The sequence below is a fragment of the Saccopteryx bilineata genome, chromosome X (genome assembly GCF_036850765.1).
Source record: "Saccopteryx bilineata isolate mSacBil1 chromosome X, mSacBil1_pri_phased_curated, whole genome shotgun sequence".
In the NCBI taxonomy this organism is placed as follows: domain Eukaryota; kingdom Metazoa; phylum Chordata; class Mammalia; order Chiroptera; family Emballonuridae; genus Saccopteryx; species Saccopteryx bilineata.
The window spans coordinates 99751745-99768579 of NC_089502.1; the positions used below are offsets into that span (position 1 = coordinate 99751745).

The following is a 16835-nucleotide window of genomic DNA, read 5'->3' on the forward strand; positions in this document are numbered from 1 at the left end:
AAACAAAAAAGGGTTCATCCATCCCTCAGCTTCCAAAATAGTGTGGGTGGCCCATCTGGTACCTTCCCAAAGCATTTCCTCATTCAAGAATCACAAGGAAAAAACAAATGTTTATGGTGAGAGAGGAAGGCAGTAAAGTTGGAAGTTCAGTCCCTCCCCTCAAGCTCAGGCCTCTGCTCCCATCATACCCCAGGAAGTAAGGTGGGCAGGCTACACCCTGTGCCAGTACTGAGGCAGGGGCAGCAGAGAAAAATGGAGCTTTCTTGGTGTAACAGGTCCAGAAGATGGTTTGGTAAGCAGTGAATCAAATATGAACAAACTCTGGGCCCCAGAGAGACCCTACTGCAAAGCATGTAGTCCTCAGAGGTCAAGCCAAAGCTTGTACCCTTTGCCGCCTCTGCCCAGAGACCCTCCCGACACACACACTCTGCCCCACACAGAACAGAGGCGCTCCGGGGAAACCGACATTTGGTTTTATTGTGCCATGGATATTACAGATGGCAGATTTTGTCAACACCTGCAGGGCACAGGTGCCCCATCTGGCAAGGCTGCTCCCACTCCCCACACTCAAATCCTGGACGGTGGCCATAATCCTCCAAGATGCCTCCACCCCAAGATTCCAAAGAGACTGGTAGTGGTGGCGGTGGTGGAAGCAACAGGAATGCAGTGAGGTCAGAGTCTCATTGTCCGAAGCCCACGTGACACCTGCCACCCATGCCCCTTACTTTGCCCTGGCTCATACTCTAGACCCTGCCCATCTCCAAAGAGCTGGAGGCCAGAGACAGCAACCCTATCTTTGTGCCCCTCTGTGTCTCATGGCCTGCCTGCTCCCAAACCAGAGAGATGCCACCTTCATAGAGTCAATGCTGTTGTCTATGCCGTTTTTGATTAGTTAATTTTATAAGATAAAAGTACATTTTAATAAAGAAAAAATTCAACATTGAAGGCTCAGACATTCTTAGGGTACTGGGAAGGGGAACTCCCCACTTCTTCCTCCTACTTCCCTGGCAGAGTTGTGAAGGTAGGGTAACAAGGCTTTCTGAACCTGGAAAGAACGGGGGTCAGGGAGGCTTTCCTCTGTCTGAGTGTCTCCTTGGGGCTGCCTGGCTGCCAGTTGGCTTGTCTCTCTGTGCCTCTTGCCTACCTTCGGCACCCGTACCCGAGTCCCCTGTGGAATGCAGGGATAGTGCTGTGCAGGGGGCAACAGGGCACGTCAGCTGGCGAAGAGACAGGTGATGGTGGTGGTGGCAGCAATGAGAGGGGGCACAGGGGTGGGCCAGCAAGAGGGAAGTGGGGAAGACGAAAAGGAAGGGAGAAAGGGAAGGAGAAGGCAAGAGGAAGAAAGCCAAAGAAGGTGAGGTGGCACTGGAGGGCAGGAGTGGTGGGGGTTGGAAGATGGTCTTCAGTCTCTGGGTCTCCATCAACTCTTGTCTGGGGGTGGATCTCTGTGCACTTTGTTTTTCTTCATACTGTCTAGGTATTCTTGTTGGGATACTGCCAGCACCGAAGCTAAGATCTCATCATCATCCCAGTCATTCAGACCTGCTGGGCAAGAAGGAGAAAAGAATGATGGAGGACCCTCAGCCTGCCTTCCCTTCACCCTTCACTGATCTCTGGCTCCGGAAATCTCCCGCCCAGGCCTTCTCACTCCTATCTCAATGAAGTCTCCTCTGAGCCTATGAAACCGCACTCAGAACTCCTCTGTGACAAATTCCTTGAGCCTAAAAGAATCCATTTTCTTGGAGAGATGGCCAGAGGCTCCTGAGACACCCTCTCAGGACTTAATACTACTTCCATCTCTCCCTAGCTTCTGGCTGGCCCCTGGTCCCTAGACAGAAGAGGCTTACCAAAGGCGGAGGGGGACATCTGCTGAATGAGGGCCCGACACTCCAGAGCAGGGTAGAGGGACACAAGGGGGGAAGTCGCTGGGTCGGCCCCTGCTGAGAACTGGCTGCTTGTACCTGAGGCAGATGGGATAGTCAGAGGCAGGAACCAGTACCTAGGCAGCACCTTCTAAGCCCTGCATGCTCCCTGTCAGCAAGTCACTGACCTGGTGCACAGGGCGAAGGAGGTTTGGCAAGAGCTAAGACAGTGCCTGGGGAGGGGGGCTTGATGCCCAGCTCGGCATGCAGCTCAGGATGTTCGGGTGACCGCTGCCGTGGGGACCGGCTGGTCCACTCCTCCAGGCCACTGGAGGCGGCTGCCGTGGCGGACGTGCACGTGGCGCTGGCTTTCCGGGGCTGTGGTGGGGGAGGAGGAGGAGGTAAGAACCTACAACAGTCATGACCTTCCTCTGCTGTCATGCTGTGATACAGCTTCTACATAGGTCTCCATCACTCCCAGTCATACATCAAGACCACAGGACATAGGTAAGCTCGTTAACCCTCCGCACAGCCAATCTGACAGGAAACCTGTTATATTCACCTTCAAAATACATCCAGAACCTCCCCCAACTCTCCCCTTCCCTTGCTTGTGCCATTACCAGTGACCTGAACTACTGTAGCAGCCTCCTCCTCTCTGGTCACCTGTTCTATCCTTGCTACCCAGACTCCGTTCTGCACTCAGCAGTCAAGGGGATCCTGTTAAATCCTAAGTCAGATCCCGTCCCTCCTCTGCTCAAAACCTTCCACAGCTTCAGCATCAGAATAAAAACCAAAGTCCTCATCATGGTCCACAGGTCCCTTTCTATCTGGCCCCACTGTCTCTCTGACTTCTGTTCAGCCACACTGAATCCCACCAGGTGTGTGCTACCTTGGGCCTTTGCTCCAGCTGGTCCTCTTCCTGCCCCCACACAAGCACTTAGCTAACTCTCTCACCTGTGCTGGGGTAGGGGTCAGTAGGGGGAGGTAAAAGAGAGTAGAGGAGGGGATAAATGGTGATGGAAGGAAACTTGACTCGGGGTGGTGAACACATAATATACAGATGACGTATTAAAGAACCGTACAACTGAAACCTATATAACTTCATTAATCAATGTCACCCCAATGAATTAAATTTAAAAAATACAAATCTCATCTGTTCTCAGACCTACCCTGTCCAAACTAATACTGTGAACCCCCCAGCCCCACTCAGCCCTACTCATCCCCATTAACTTGCTCCATGTTTTTTCATCCATATCACCTCTCAACTAATTTATTCATTATGTTTATTTTGTTCCATTCTTCAAAAATGTAAGTATTACAAGGACAGGGATCTGGGCCTGCCTGGCTCACCAATGTACCTCTGTACACCTAAAACATTACAGGGCATAGACCTAAAATGAATATTTCTTAAATGATTTACTCAGCTCTTGCCAACATCTACAATCACTCTAAACTCCCTGTGATTCCTCAAATATCTGTATGTCCCATCCCCTCACAGCCCTAAAAATTTCGACCGTCCTTTATGAAGACTAACTAGAACCCCCCATCTCTACTGGTGCCCCAGCCAGGGTCAAGGGCCCCACTGATGTATCTGCCTCCCCCAAATGACAGGGGACCATTTAGGGTGAAGCGGGCTATACCTGATTTTACATTCTCAGCACAGACCTGGCATACAAGGACATTCAACAAAAGCTTGTTCCTCTGAAACTATCAATCCTGCATGTCACCACTAGTGACTGCTCTCCCTCCCCCCCTTAAGAGCCTGCTCTACACAGGTGTTGAGAATTTTAAGGAACAATGCCAGGATTAAGGCCAAGATGAGGTACACAGAGGTTGGGAGCTTCCTTCTCTCTCTTATGTCCAAAACTGCTTAACTTTTCCTACCTGTTTGGGGGCAGAGCATAGGAAATAATGGGTTCTTGGCCAGATCAGTGACAGAACCCAGGACCCACCTGACTGGGGCCGCGGACCTGGCGGGCCTGTTTTTCCTGATCTCGCAGCCATTGCAGGTATGATTCCCGAGCCACCTGCTCTTCAATAGCCTCATTTGTGGCCTCCCAGTCTGTGGCCCGCTTCTTGTCTTCCAGCATCTGCTGTTCGATCCATGATTCCTCTGATGTTTTTATGGCACTCTTCATCAGGGACTGCTCTGCAAACTGCAAAGGTGGGAGGAACAAGGATATGGGATGACACTCTGAACTCTGGCCAAGAGCCAGAAGGAGGTGGGCTCACAGGCCCAGAAGAGATGGAGACAAAAAGGTAGGTACTCTTACTAAGCGCTGGCCTGGGCAGGCTGCCTATTCGTCAGGGACTGGAGGAAAGCAGGTATGGGTGGTGGGACTAGTAGTTCCCAACTCCAATACTGAGAAGCCCTGCTCCCAACCCTAAGACAGCTCAACTGAAGTACTAAGTCTGGGTCAGCTAGGTGCCTTCCAGCCTAGGCCAGAGTTTAAAGAAGTCTCACACAGTGATAACTCTGACTCATAACACTTAGGCTTTCCTCATCTACGCTCAGATGGGGCAAGGAGAAAAGATCACCTGAGAACTTAGCTCTATGTGCGTAGGTTGGAGGGAGTACTATAGCCAGTATTTAAGGGGACAAAGGTTGTAACAGCATAATGTGAGGTATTATGAGTTGCGGGACACTGTATGAGTACTCTTTGTTAGACTGTGAGATGCAATTGCATTGTAAAAAACAAAATAGTAAAATATATTAGAGCATATCCCAGGGAGTAAATATAAGTACTGTTCAGCAAAATTCTAACATTATTTTAATGCACATATACTCACTGCACACCAAGTGTGTGTGCATGAAGTAATGATATCAAGTGTAATTTTTTACCTATGGATAACAGTCCAAAAAAAATGTAAAACTCTATGGTAGAACAGTACAATTTAGAAATGGGCAAAAAAATCTAAATACACAATTTCATCAAAGAAGATACAAGATGGAAAGTATACACATGCAAAGATATTCAACACCATTTGTCATTAGACAATTGAAAATTAAGACAAAGCAGTACCTATCAGTGGGTAGCTTCATACAGATAGAAACAGTAACATGTAGAAATATTTCTGGATATGTGTATACACACAGATTAGTATACATACATTTATCTCCTTACTCTGTCAGCAGAAAGGGCCTAGAAGGAAGGATACCCCATTATCAAGGAGCACTCTCAGCACCCAGATCATGTTTCTAATAACATTCCAATAAATGCAGCCAGGGCCCCTAAGAAAAATGGCTGGTTCTAAGACCAAGGAAGGAAATAAACAAGCTGAGCCTGGAGCACCTTTAGTACCAGAAAGGAAGTGCTAAAAGCAACAACACCATCATCATCAAACAAACAAAAATTCAAGAACAAAAATTAAAAAATACACTACAGCCTGACCAGGCGGTGGTGCAGTAGATAGAACGTCGGACTGGGATGCAGAGAACCCAGGTTTGAGACCCCAAGGTCGCCAGCTTGAGCATGGGTTCAAATGGTGTTGAGCATCTTTGCCTGTGTATATCTTCCATCTAGTATCTTCTCTGACAAAATTCTGTTTTAACATTTTTTTGTCCATTTCTAAATTGTGCTGTTCTAACAGAGTTTTACATACTTTTTGGACTGTTATCCATAAGTAAACAGACATTGCTTGGGGGAAAGGGAGATGGTGTTAATATTAAGTTGTACAATTGAAATCACCATGTCAACCCAATAAATTAAAAAATAAATAAAACCCTGTCAAATTTAAAAAAAGTCTTCACTGATGACTGAACAAAATTTCTGAAGCTTAAAAAATAGCGTTGGATTATAATAAGGTGACCAAGTGTCCTCCTTTAGAGAGGACAGTCCTTCTTTTGTAAGTTCTGTCCTCCCTCGAAAACTGTCCTCCTACACGTCCTCCTTTTTGACGTTGGAAGACTAATCTGTAAATGTCCGTATTTGATTGATGCAGAGTTGATCCATTGTGTGTGATGTGATGTATTTGTATCTAAATGAGTACTTTTTTCTTACAATTATTAAAAATTAATAGGCATGTAAGCATAATTACAGTATAAAATATTACAAATGTTTTTATTATGCATTTATCATATTATAGTGTATTATTGTTGCAATGAATAAAATGTTTCTTTTATTTACAACATTGTTTTCTTCGATTTATTTTTGTCCTCCTTTTCATTGTAAAAAAGTTGGTCACCTTAAATTTTAACCCAAAGTATAAAACAAGTATCTGTGAGTCCATATTGGTATTAACAAATGAATGAATGGGGAGAAAAGAGACAAATCTCCCTTAAAGGAAGAATTCTAAATAATTTATGTAGATATTCTGCCCTCAAGAAGATGGAGCACTTAATGCCCCTTTCCTCCCAAACAATACAGTGTGAAAAGGGGGTTGGGGAAGAGTCATTTAACAAAGGAGAAAACTTAACACTACTTCTGCCAAGTGATCAAGGTCAACAGCAACAGTCGTGAATCCGGTTCACAGTGCATACTGTTGATAATGATGTGATGAGAATGGCACTTCACCACTGTGAACTTGCTCCCTACAACCCATAACCCATCTAATTGTGAGAAAAATTTCAAACAAATTCCAAAAGAGAAACATCCTACAGTATACCTGACTAGTACTCCTCCAAAGTGTCAAGGTCATCAAAAACATGCAAGTGTGAGAAAATGTCACACACAAGGGGGAGTCTAAAGAGACATGACTTTAGTTAATAATGTATCAGTATTGTTTCATATATTGTAACAAATGAATCAGTAATCTGGTATGTTAATAATAAAGCTCTTGTACTACCTTCTTAGTTTTTCTGTAAACTTAAGGCATTTACATTTTTTTAAAAAGAAAAAAAATTGAGCAATCAAACCACAAAAAATCTTAAATGTATACTGCTATGTGAAAAAAGATGCTCTGAATAAAACTATATACTGTATGATTCCAATTATATAACATTCTGAGACAGAACAGTAAGAAACTAGGAAAATTACTTGGCAAGTAGAATGGGGAAACGAGACGCATAGCTGAACAAACTGGCCTAGCAATTTACAGCCAGATAGATAATGTCACCTCTCTAGAGATAACATCTAGGCCTCGGTTGTATTTTAGCTCCAGGCCCAGGTGGGCAAGGATGCTAGGACCAGCTACAATGACTAATCCCCTGCGCCTCGGGTCTAACCACAAAATGGGCGTACACCTGGAAAAGCAGATGAATATTCTATTGAAATCCTCCCCTAAACTCCCAGTCTTTAAAAACCCTCAAAACAAAGGACCCAACTAGCTCTCCCTCCAGGGAGCAAGCAGATGTTTTTCCCTTCCCCCCTCCATCCCCCACAGGCCTGTATGTCCTAAACTCTAAGGGTTTAGACTGGCAACCAGGGAGGCAATAAGCAGCAGCAGCAGCCCTCCCAGGCTCACCCCTTGAACCTGCCTCCAAGGCCCCCTATTCTCTGACTTCCCAGTGTAGGCTCATTTCTTTCCCATAAGGTTTCTAGAGAGCCAAGATGCTTCTCTATTCTAGGCCCTTCCTTGTTTCACTGTCTCCAACTTTAATAAACTTACTCTCAAAATCACCTGGACTTGTGTTGTGACATTCCTGCATAAAGTCAAGAACCCATACACTACCTGCTGGTCCTAGGCAGACCCAAAGGGCCAGGACCACTATTTGGTAACATTTCTAGAAAAAGCAAAACTATAGAGTGTAAGCAGATGAAAAACAAAAACAAGGAAATTCAGAGAAATTGTCGCAGCTAGGAGAAACCAAAGAAGACACAACAGTTAAAGGTAATATGGTCCTGGATGGAATCCTGGAACAGATAAGATCATTAGGGAAAACCTGAGGTAGTTTAAGTAAAGTATGGTCTTTAGTTAATATATCAATACTGGCTCATTAATTGTGACACATGTACTATGCTAATAAGGTGTGAAGCATAGTAGGGTATATGGGAATTCTCTAATCACAATAATTTTGCAAAATCTAAAACTGTACTTTATTTAAAAAACAAAACAAAATCCTGATGGAGGGTGTGTCAGTGTTAGGGTGTGTTTCCTAAAATGAGGCAGGAGCACTTACTGTTTGTAGGAAGTGAAACCTGAATAGAAGATATCAAAACCCCCAGTAAATGACTGTTTATGAAAGAGAATGACAATCTGCCAGTGTGTGCTGGGAAGATGTACTGTCACTTTTGAACACCTACTAGGCACCAGACCCAGGGCTAGGTGCTATCTGTATCAGCTGAGCTGCCAGCCCAGATTACATGTGAGTACTGCCGTAGGTCCGACAGCCAGTAAGTGTTGGGGCCAGTGCTAAGCTCCAAGTCTCTGTGATCACATATGTCTAACTTCTGAGTTTCAGAAGATCCACGTGGGTGCCAAGAAACCCAGACCAAGCACTTGCTCACAGTTCTCAAGTGTGATTCCACATCCCAAAATACCAACCTTCATAGGCACAAAAGATGCATGAACCAGCTCAAACAAACTGAGACCCTGGAACGAACGAACGAACCCTGAGATCACCTTGGGTGACTTTCTGTATCCCAGTCCGACACTCTATCCACTGCGCCACCGCCTGGTCAGGCGAATGGGTGACTTTCTGATTTCATAGAAGACCTCAAGGACAACTCAGAAAGGGGACAGGACATTTTTGTGGGCTAGGGATAGAACCCAAACAGAAGTTTCTGGCCTCTGAATCCAATAGCCGTCTTAGGCATGGTGACATGCTTACCCCTGGTTTGAATGATGGCAGGCCCAGACCCACACCAATGGTGGCCTTGTTGGGATTCACCACTGAATTGTAGTGGATATTCCGATGGTAGCTGACACGGATGGGTTCGTCCTCATTTTGATGGATCCCGTGGAATGTGTTGATGGGTTCTGCAGAAAAGAGAAGGCAGTAGCATCCACAGCGGGCCGCGTAGGGCAGGCTCAAACCAGGTGCGATCAGTTGCTCACCTACCCACCACAGAAGTACCTGTGCTGTACTGGTACACCTCCACAGGCCGGTTGTACATCTCTGCCATGGCCTGCATCTCAATGTGGTTGCCATGGCAGTTGTTTTTCCGTTTCCGGTTGATGTAGTTGGTGAAGTCCTCTGTGACATAGTTAGAGAAGTAGTCGGCATTCTTCATCTGCAGAACAGATCAGAGGGTCAAGGTCCATGTTGAGGGGAGATACTCCCACTCTGTCCCTACCCCAAGGTCTCTGCAAAGTCTCACCAAATAGTCCATGCAGTGCTTTCGTACAACTTCATGCATGTCCTGGTCTCCATACACCTGGTCAGCTGTGGAGGCAGAAGAAAGGAGAGGCTGGGATCAGAGCTGCCACCAGATAAGAGTTTCAAATCACAGAACACCCCTGGGGTAAAGAGCTGGGGGCCAGGGAAACCTCCTTTCCTACCGGAGGGCCTGGAGAGTCCTTGGCCTTGTGGGCTGGAATGAGATCATGAAAAAAGAGGCAGGCAGGGGCAGCCTTTAACAAGAGTACAGGTGAGAGAGACATAACCACAGGTCTCTCGTGCAGATGACTTTGTGCAGGCGTCCCCAAACTATGTCCTGCGGGCCGCATGCGCCCCCCTGAGGCCATTTATCTGGCCCCCGCCGCACTTCCGGAAGGGGCACCTCTTTCATTGGTGGTCAGTGAGAGGAGCACTGTATGTGGCGGCCTTCCAACGGTCTGAGGGACAGTGAACTGGCCTCCTGTGTAAAAAAGTTTGGGGACCCCTGGTCTAGGGCTTGCCTGGCTGCTCAGGCAGGTTAACAAACATCTTAAGTCCTATGAGTGGCCTCAAGCACTATTGCTCCTGTACCCCCCACCTTTACTTTTCACATGAGGAAACTGAGGCTCAAGGGGAGTTTGTGGCTTGACCAAGTTCACACTAAATTTTAGTCTGTGACAAATTCAACTCTAGAATTCAGTTTGTTTGACTTCCCAGAGTCAGCATGGCCTTTGTAGGTTGAAAAAAAAATGAAAGGGGCCTGACCTGTGGTGGCACAGTGGATAAAGCGTCGACCTGGAAATGCTGAGGTCGCCGGTTCGAAACCCTGGGCTTGCCTGGTCAAGGCACATATGGGAGTTGATGCTTCCAGCTCCTCCCCACCTTCTCTCTCTGTCTCTCTCTCCTCTCTCTCTCCCTCTCTGTGTCTCTCTCTCTAAAATGAATAAATAAAATAAAAAAAAATCCAAAAACCAAAAAATTAAAAAACTATTAAAAAAATTAAAAAAATATTAAAAAAGGAAAACAACTGGGCTCTAAGCCCAGTTCTTCTAGGTATTAGTAAGCTAAATGACCAGAGGCCAGTGACCCAAGTGTTCTGAGCCTCACCTGCCTCACAGGTAAAACAGAAACAAGCTGGATAACTCCCTGGCAGGCCTTCTTGTGAGATTGAGATAATGGGTATAACATGACCAATGCTGGGTTTGAGACAGAACAGTCACTCAGTAAATCAGAGTCCCCTTCCCCAGAGTGGGGCCTAAATGTGAGGTACTGTGAAGGTGACAGAGCTGAGTAAAGTCATGCCCCTGCCCACAAGAAGAACATAGTCTAGTAAGAGAGATAAAATACACATGCACCTAACTAGGCTTAACTCAGGAAGGGGTAGCCCAGGGGTCCCCAAACTGTGGCCCCCGCTGCACTTCCGGAAGGGGCACCTCTTTCATTGGTGGTCAATGACAGGAGCACATTGACCATCTCATTAGCCAAAAGCAGGCCCATAGTTCCCATTGAAATACTGGTCAGTTTCTTGATTTAAATTTACTTGTTCTTTATTTTAAATATTGTATTTGTTCCCGTTTTGTTTTTTTACTTTAAAATAAGATATGTGCAGTGTGCATAGGGATTTGTTCATAGTTTTTTTTATAGTCCGAACCTCCAACGGTCTGAGGGACAGTGAACTGGCCCCCTGTGTAAAAAGTTTGGGGACCCCTGGGGTAGCCTGTGGTCCAAAGCTTTCAGACATCACGGGGTTTTGGTCAAATTAAGCACAAGGCGCCCTCTGCCTTGTTTGAGGATCTTCACACATGCCTCCCCTCATTCCAGGATGTTCCTTCCATCCTGCCTGACTGCCTACTTGTCAAATACTAATGTATCCTTTAATAGTTCCCCTATCTCCTGGGTACCTCTATCACCAGATTTATCAAAGATATGCGCAGACTTGATCTTCCTGATCATACTGAGCTCCCACTGAGGGCAGAGGGAAGTTCACATCCAAGTCCACCCCTAGCTCAGGGGCCAATGCAGTGCAAGAAATCGGGAACAGTTTGCTGAGTGGATGGACAAGCTGGGGAGTCAGGGAATCTTCTCCTTGGGAAATAAAGGTGGGCTTGAAGATGAGGCACACCTGATGTCCCCCGGCTAAGATGAAGAGGGAATTTCCCTTTGTCCCTCCAGAAGACCGCTGCTCTGATGGGATCTCCCTGGGGCACTGGGGCAGGGGCAGGTCCCACAGGGAACACCACAGAATCCTTCCATGACAGCCAGTCTACTTCTGTAAAGAACTGCCAGAAGAACGCCTTAGCAGCCCTCCCCTTTCCTCCCTAGAAGGTTCTGTGAGATAAGGAGAGAAAGGCTGCTCAGAGATAGAATATGGGGCCCATGCCTGTTCTCAAGTCCTCTTGGAGATGTGCAGGGACCTGAGGGTGAAGAGGAGTATGGGTTGTGAAGGTGGGAAGGGGTAGCCCCATCACTGATGTAAACAAGGATGTGGGTTCTGTGGCTACACTCTCCCCCGCCCCCCAGCGGCACTTCCAGCAAGTCACATGCCCTGTGCACAGGCTGGGGCCCCCTGCTGCTGCCTTTCTTAGAAGCCAGTACCACAGAGCCCACTGTGGCTGCCAGCCTGCCAGAGCTGTTTGACAAGCTATTTCTGTAGAATGGGCTTAGGCGCTGAGGAGGCAGTGCTGTGGGCAGCTGCAGTAAACAGGAACTGAGATGGGAGCGAAGGGGTTAAATAGCAACTGGCCTGCCAGGCTCATAGAGGTGGCTGAGCTGTTTCTAGGGAAGAATCAACCAGCCTGGCCAGGACTAGGATATAGATCTACCTGAGCTAGATGCTAGATGCAGGAAAATGGAGGAAAGGAGACACTAGGATAGGGAAGGGAATTGGGGGAGAACCCCATGAGACTCCCCACATTTCCCCTGCTATTGACCCCCTTGCCTAACAGAAAGGCTCTACTGCCTCCTAGCTGTGTAGCACTGGAAAAGGCCCTTAAACTCTTTGGGCTGCAATGTCCTCAACCGTAAAGAGAGTAACTCCTCTTCCTCTCTTAAGGCACTGTAAAGACTACACAGGACGGTTTACCGAACATCTGAGGCATACTAGGTGTTCAAGAAACAGGGCGCCATTTGTCACGAGGAAGACAATGACTCTTTCAGGTTGCTAGCCACCCACAAGTCAGCCAGAATGTCACCGGAACCGCTTATTAAGCCCTTCCTCATTTCTGTTGTACTTCCTCAGCCAGAGGAAAACCCCAAACCTGGAGTCTAAGCTGTCTCTCGTGTAGGCAGGACTGGCTCTCTACTTTTACTGACATCAAAGGGCCACAGACTCATCTGTAATCATACTGCAAACCTTTAGCAACCAAGTTAATGTCAAATCAATAACACAGGCTTCACATAGCAGGGTCCTTAAGGGTGGGCAAGGTATGACCTTCCCTACTTATCAATAAAATGTAAAATATAACCTTTCTATCTCAATTCTAAGATGCACTGATAGGTGGGTATGATATATATATTTAATCACAGCTGGGGGTGGGGAGACGACCCACCTCATTGATTATAAGATACACCCTATTTTAGGGATCATTAGTGTGGAAAGAAGAAAATATACTCCTCAGAACCAAAAACACAAAGCAATTAGTAAGTACCTCCCCAGCGAAGGAGAGTAAAAGGATCTTTTCAATCACATAAAGCGGGAAAAATATTCCGCACAGGCTAAAGCACAGGAAATCTTCACTGAGGAGGCTCTTGCCCGACTTTGCTGGTCCAACCTCTGTCCTCCTCCTCAAAGCCCTCCTTCTCCAAGAAGGTTAGCACAGGGGGTAGGGGCTGGGCTGAACTTCCCTGTGGGGACCAAGGTGGGGGAAAGGGCTCAATGGACTTGCAGAGGTAGGGGAATTCAGAGAACTTGTTTTGATAGAAACTGAAACTCCTCCTCTTGCTGACGCTGCAATTGTAGGCAATCTGCACCTGCTCTCCACTCCAAGAGTCCAGCTGGAATAGGGTCCCCCACTCCCTCACCTGTCCCCAACCCAAACAGGGCTCAGAAATCCTTGGTACAACACTACAGCTGGTTCCCCCAAGGCCTTTTTACATTCCAACTCAATTTATTCTCACCCTCAAAACCCTGACTTTACACAGGAGGGATACAGAGGTACAGAATAGTGGCACAGTTGGTCCAAGGTCACATGTTTGGGAGGGTGAAGGGGAGGCCAGGCTCTCAAGGACTGACTTCAAGCACTGATGCCCAGATGACATTACTACCACTCCAATTAGCCTGACTCCTGGGGCCAGGCCCGATCTTGCCTTCCTTGGTTTCCCCATTAGCACAAGCAGGAATCAGCTGGAAAGGCCTGGGAGTGGGCTGAGATTGCAAATATCAGGGACAGTACCCCCCACTAGGGCCACAGGGGTTGCATGAACCTTACCTCCCCAGACCCCAATTCTATTCTTTCTCTGAGCATATAGAGACACAAGCGTAAAAATGCACATACACACAGCCAGCAGATCCTGCCAAAAATGCTCCCCAAGGCCAAATTCCGACACGATAACCCTTCACAACTACAGACAACTATCACATTCAACAAACAGATACCGCCTGACCAGTCAGTGGCATAGTGGATAGAGCGTCGGACTGGGATGCAGAGGACCCAGGTTCGAGACCTTGAGGTCACCAGCTTGAGTGCGGGCTCATCTGGATTGAGCAAAGCTCACCAGCTTCAGTCCAAGGTCGCTGGCTCCAGCAAGAGGTTATTCGGTCTGCTGAAGGCCCACGGTCAAGGCACGTATAAGAAAGCAATCAATGAACAACTAAGGTGTCGCAACGAAAAACTGATGATTGATGCTTCTCATCTCTGTTCCTGTCTGTCTGTCCCCATCTATCCCTCTCTCTGACTCTCTCTCTGTCTCTGTAAAAAAATAATTAAAAAATTTTAAAAATGTTTAAAAAGAACAAACAAACAAACAGATGCCCTTGTTATCAAGCAGGAATGACTGAAGACTGGACAAGATGCAAGGCTGTGCAAACTAAGAACCCTGCCCTCTCCTTTGCCAGAGGTTGGGGGGGAGAGCCAACAGCATTAACAGACTTGCCTCAACCTCCCTCCACTGCTGATGGGGGGTGTCTCTAAATCTTCTCAGGTTCCCAAAAATATAGTCACTATTTGCCAAGAAGTTACATGAAGAAGCAAAACAGGAAAGCCTGGATAATCTAAAGGAGTTTAGGTACAGGGCCTACCATTTGTTTTAGAGGTACCTGAGAACTGCCTCCCTGCCAGGTCACTGCCTGCCTGCCTGCCTGCTAAAAGAGCCACAGCAAGTTCCACTAAGGACAGAAAAGGAAGCTTGGTGTCCGCAGGAAATCTAAAAACAAACCACACAAATGTGTGTACATACAGCAACAGGGGGAGGCAGGGACCTGGTTTGGTCCCACTTCCCTCCTGACCCAGTGGGAACCCTGGCCCCACTAAGGAGATGAGCTAGGAGAAAGAGCCTCACCTGCCTGCCAAGCAGCTGTGGTACATACCTGGCCAGTGGCCCCAACTACCTCAAATGTCACAAGTTCAGTGGGGAGACAGCAGAACTCAGTCCTCTCAAAAGCCTGGTCTCTGACATGCCTGCTCCTCTATTCAAGGACTCCCATGGCACAGATGGAAAGCCTGATGGAGGCAAGGCAAAGGCCAATGGAAGCTTCCATACATGGTGGACCCTGAAGATCTCCTTCTGGTCTGGTTCAACCTCAAGCACTGATGTTCTGACACCAGCCTGTATTGATGTAGATAATAGGGTCCTAAGTTTCCCCATTTGTAAAACAGTCAAAACTTATCTAAGATCCATTCCTTCAATGCTGATGGTTTATGTTCCAAGACCAAAAGGCCCAGAGAAGTGGACCTAGCTAATGTTTCTGGGCCTTATCACTTTAACATGCAAGTCCTCAGTTGCTTCTCCATGGACCATGCAGACACACATACATGTGGCCTCCACTTTGCCGACAGAAGCCAGGGCCAGAGGTTTGTGCTGAGTCAAAGCATACGGGGAGAGGGAAGGAGTAGAGATGCAGACTCACATTTCCAGGAGGAGGTTATCTGAGCACAGCAGGAGCAGGGTGGACCACAGGATACCTCTGGGACTCAGGCTCCTACTTCCATTCCACCCAAGCCTTCGCTGATGCTCACAAGTCCCCAGTAGGGGGTGGTGGGAGAAAATTGGGCACAAGCAGTGCACAGTGATTCACACTGGGGACACTAGGACCTCAGAGGCAAAACAGAGGGTAGAAAGCCATCTGCCTCGATTCCCAACAGTAGAGGGCCACAGGCTCCTAGATGGAGGAAGTAAGGCCCAGAGAGGTCAAACAATACAGCTGAAGTCACCCAGCCAGTTGAAAGCTAAACTAAGAAGCTAGGGCTTGCCTGACCAGGCGGTGGCGCAGTGGATAGAGCATCGGACTGGGATGTGGAAGACCCAGGTTCAAGACCCCGAGGTCGCCAGCTTGAGCAAAAAGTTCACCAGCTTGACCCAAGGTCACTGGCTGGAGCAAGGGGTTACTCAGTCTGCTGAAGGCCCGCAGTCAAGGCACATATGAGAAAGCAATCAATGAACAACTAAGGTGTCGCAACAAAAAAACTGATGATTGATACTTCTCATCTCTCTCTGTTTCTGTCTGTCCCTATCTATCACTTCTATCACTCTCTTCGTCTCTGTTTAAAAAAAAAAAAAAAAAAAAAGCAGCAGCTAGGGCTTCCCTAGGGCCACGGAAAGAAAGAATGTGAAAGAATGTGTCCTTTGGCACCTCTGGGTTTCCATGCCAGCTCTGTCCCTAATGACCTAAGCATGTCATTTCCCTTTCTTGAGCTTCAATCTTCTCACCTGTCTCATGGGATAATGATCCCAATTTTGCAGGTGAACCTGAAGGATCCAGCTGAATGGATGTCTAGCAAAGGGTCAGGGTCAAGGAACAACAGTGTCCCCTATGTCTGCAACTCCCCCTCCAACTCCCACCCTCCGTTATGTGTTCCTTCCACTGTTCAATGCATGGCAGGAGGTTAGAACCTGTATCCCTTCTCACCAGAGCCTAGGGCAACTACCACTTACCCCTGTCTGAGCTAGGCTGGAAGCAGAGAGGTAGCAGAAAACCCTAGGACAAAGTCCCTGTTCCAGGCACATGTCCTGTGCACACTGCCCCAGGGAAGATTCCAGATGAGGCCTAGAGACTCAGGGGCCATGTACTTCTGGGGAGAGACCATGGGTTTCTAAGGTTTTATGGAGAAAAGCCAAGGGCAGCTCGGTTAGGGAAAATGTACAGCCATTGTGCTGATAAGGAATAGCCTTCATCCTATCATGGTCAGCTCTTCCTGTAAGCTCAGGCTTCTTACTGGAAGGCCCCAACGGGGGGAAGGGTCAGAGAATGTTTGGGGAAAATAGTTAAATGAACACATATTGCTCTTGAGATGGGTCACTGTACAACCCAGGTCTTCACTAGATCCAAGGTCTGTCCCGAAGACCACTCAAGACCCAGATTGGCTCAGCGGTAGAGCGTCGGCCTGGCGTGCGGGGGACCTGGGTTCGATTCCCGGCCAGGGCACACAGGAGAAGCGCCCATCTGCTTCTCCACCCCCCCTCCTTCCTCTCTGTCTCTCTCTTCCCCTCCCGCATCCAAGGCTCCGTTGGAGCAAAGATGGCCCAAGCGCTGGGGATGGCTCCTTGGCCTCTGCCCCAGGCGCTAGAGTGGCTCTGGTCACGGCAGAGTGATGCCCCGGAGGGGCAGAGCATCGCCCCCT

At 47.6% G+C, this 16835-nt stretch overlaps 1 protein-coding gene across 2 annotated transcripts in view; it reads right to left on the bottom strand.

Annotated features, from left to right (window-relative positions):
* Positions 1-457: 457 nt before the first annotated feature.
* The window catches only part of OTUD5 (OTU deubiquitinase 5), a 32168-nt gene continuing 15790 nt past the window's right edge, over positions 458-16835 (bottom strand). Inside the window, exons 3-9 of one of the 2 annotated variants that reach the window (XM_066248948.1) lie at positions 9062-9126; positions 8818-8974; positions 8572-8720; positions 3815-4018; positions 2051-2240; positions 1848-1961; positions 458-1545 (exon numbers count right to left, since the gene is read on the bottom strand). In XM_066248948.1, coding sequence (XP_066105045.1) covers positions 1421-1545; positions 1848-1961; positions 2051-2240; positions 3815-4018; positions 8572-8720; positions 8818-8974; positions 9062-9126 — 1004 coding nt within the window. In that variant the 3' untranslated portion in view covers positions 458-1420. The remainder of the gene's footprint in view (positions 1546-1847; positions 1962-2050; positions 2241-3814; positions 4019-8571; positions 8721-8817; positions 8975-9061; positions 9127-16835) is intronic. The other variant, XM_066248949.1, reaches the window with a different exon arrangement.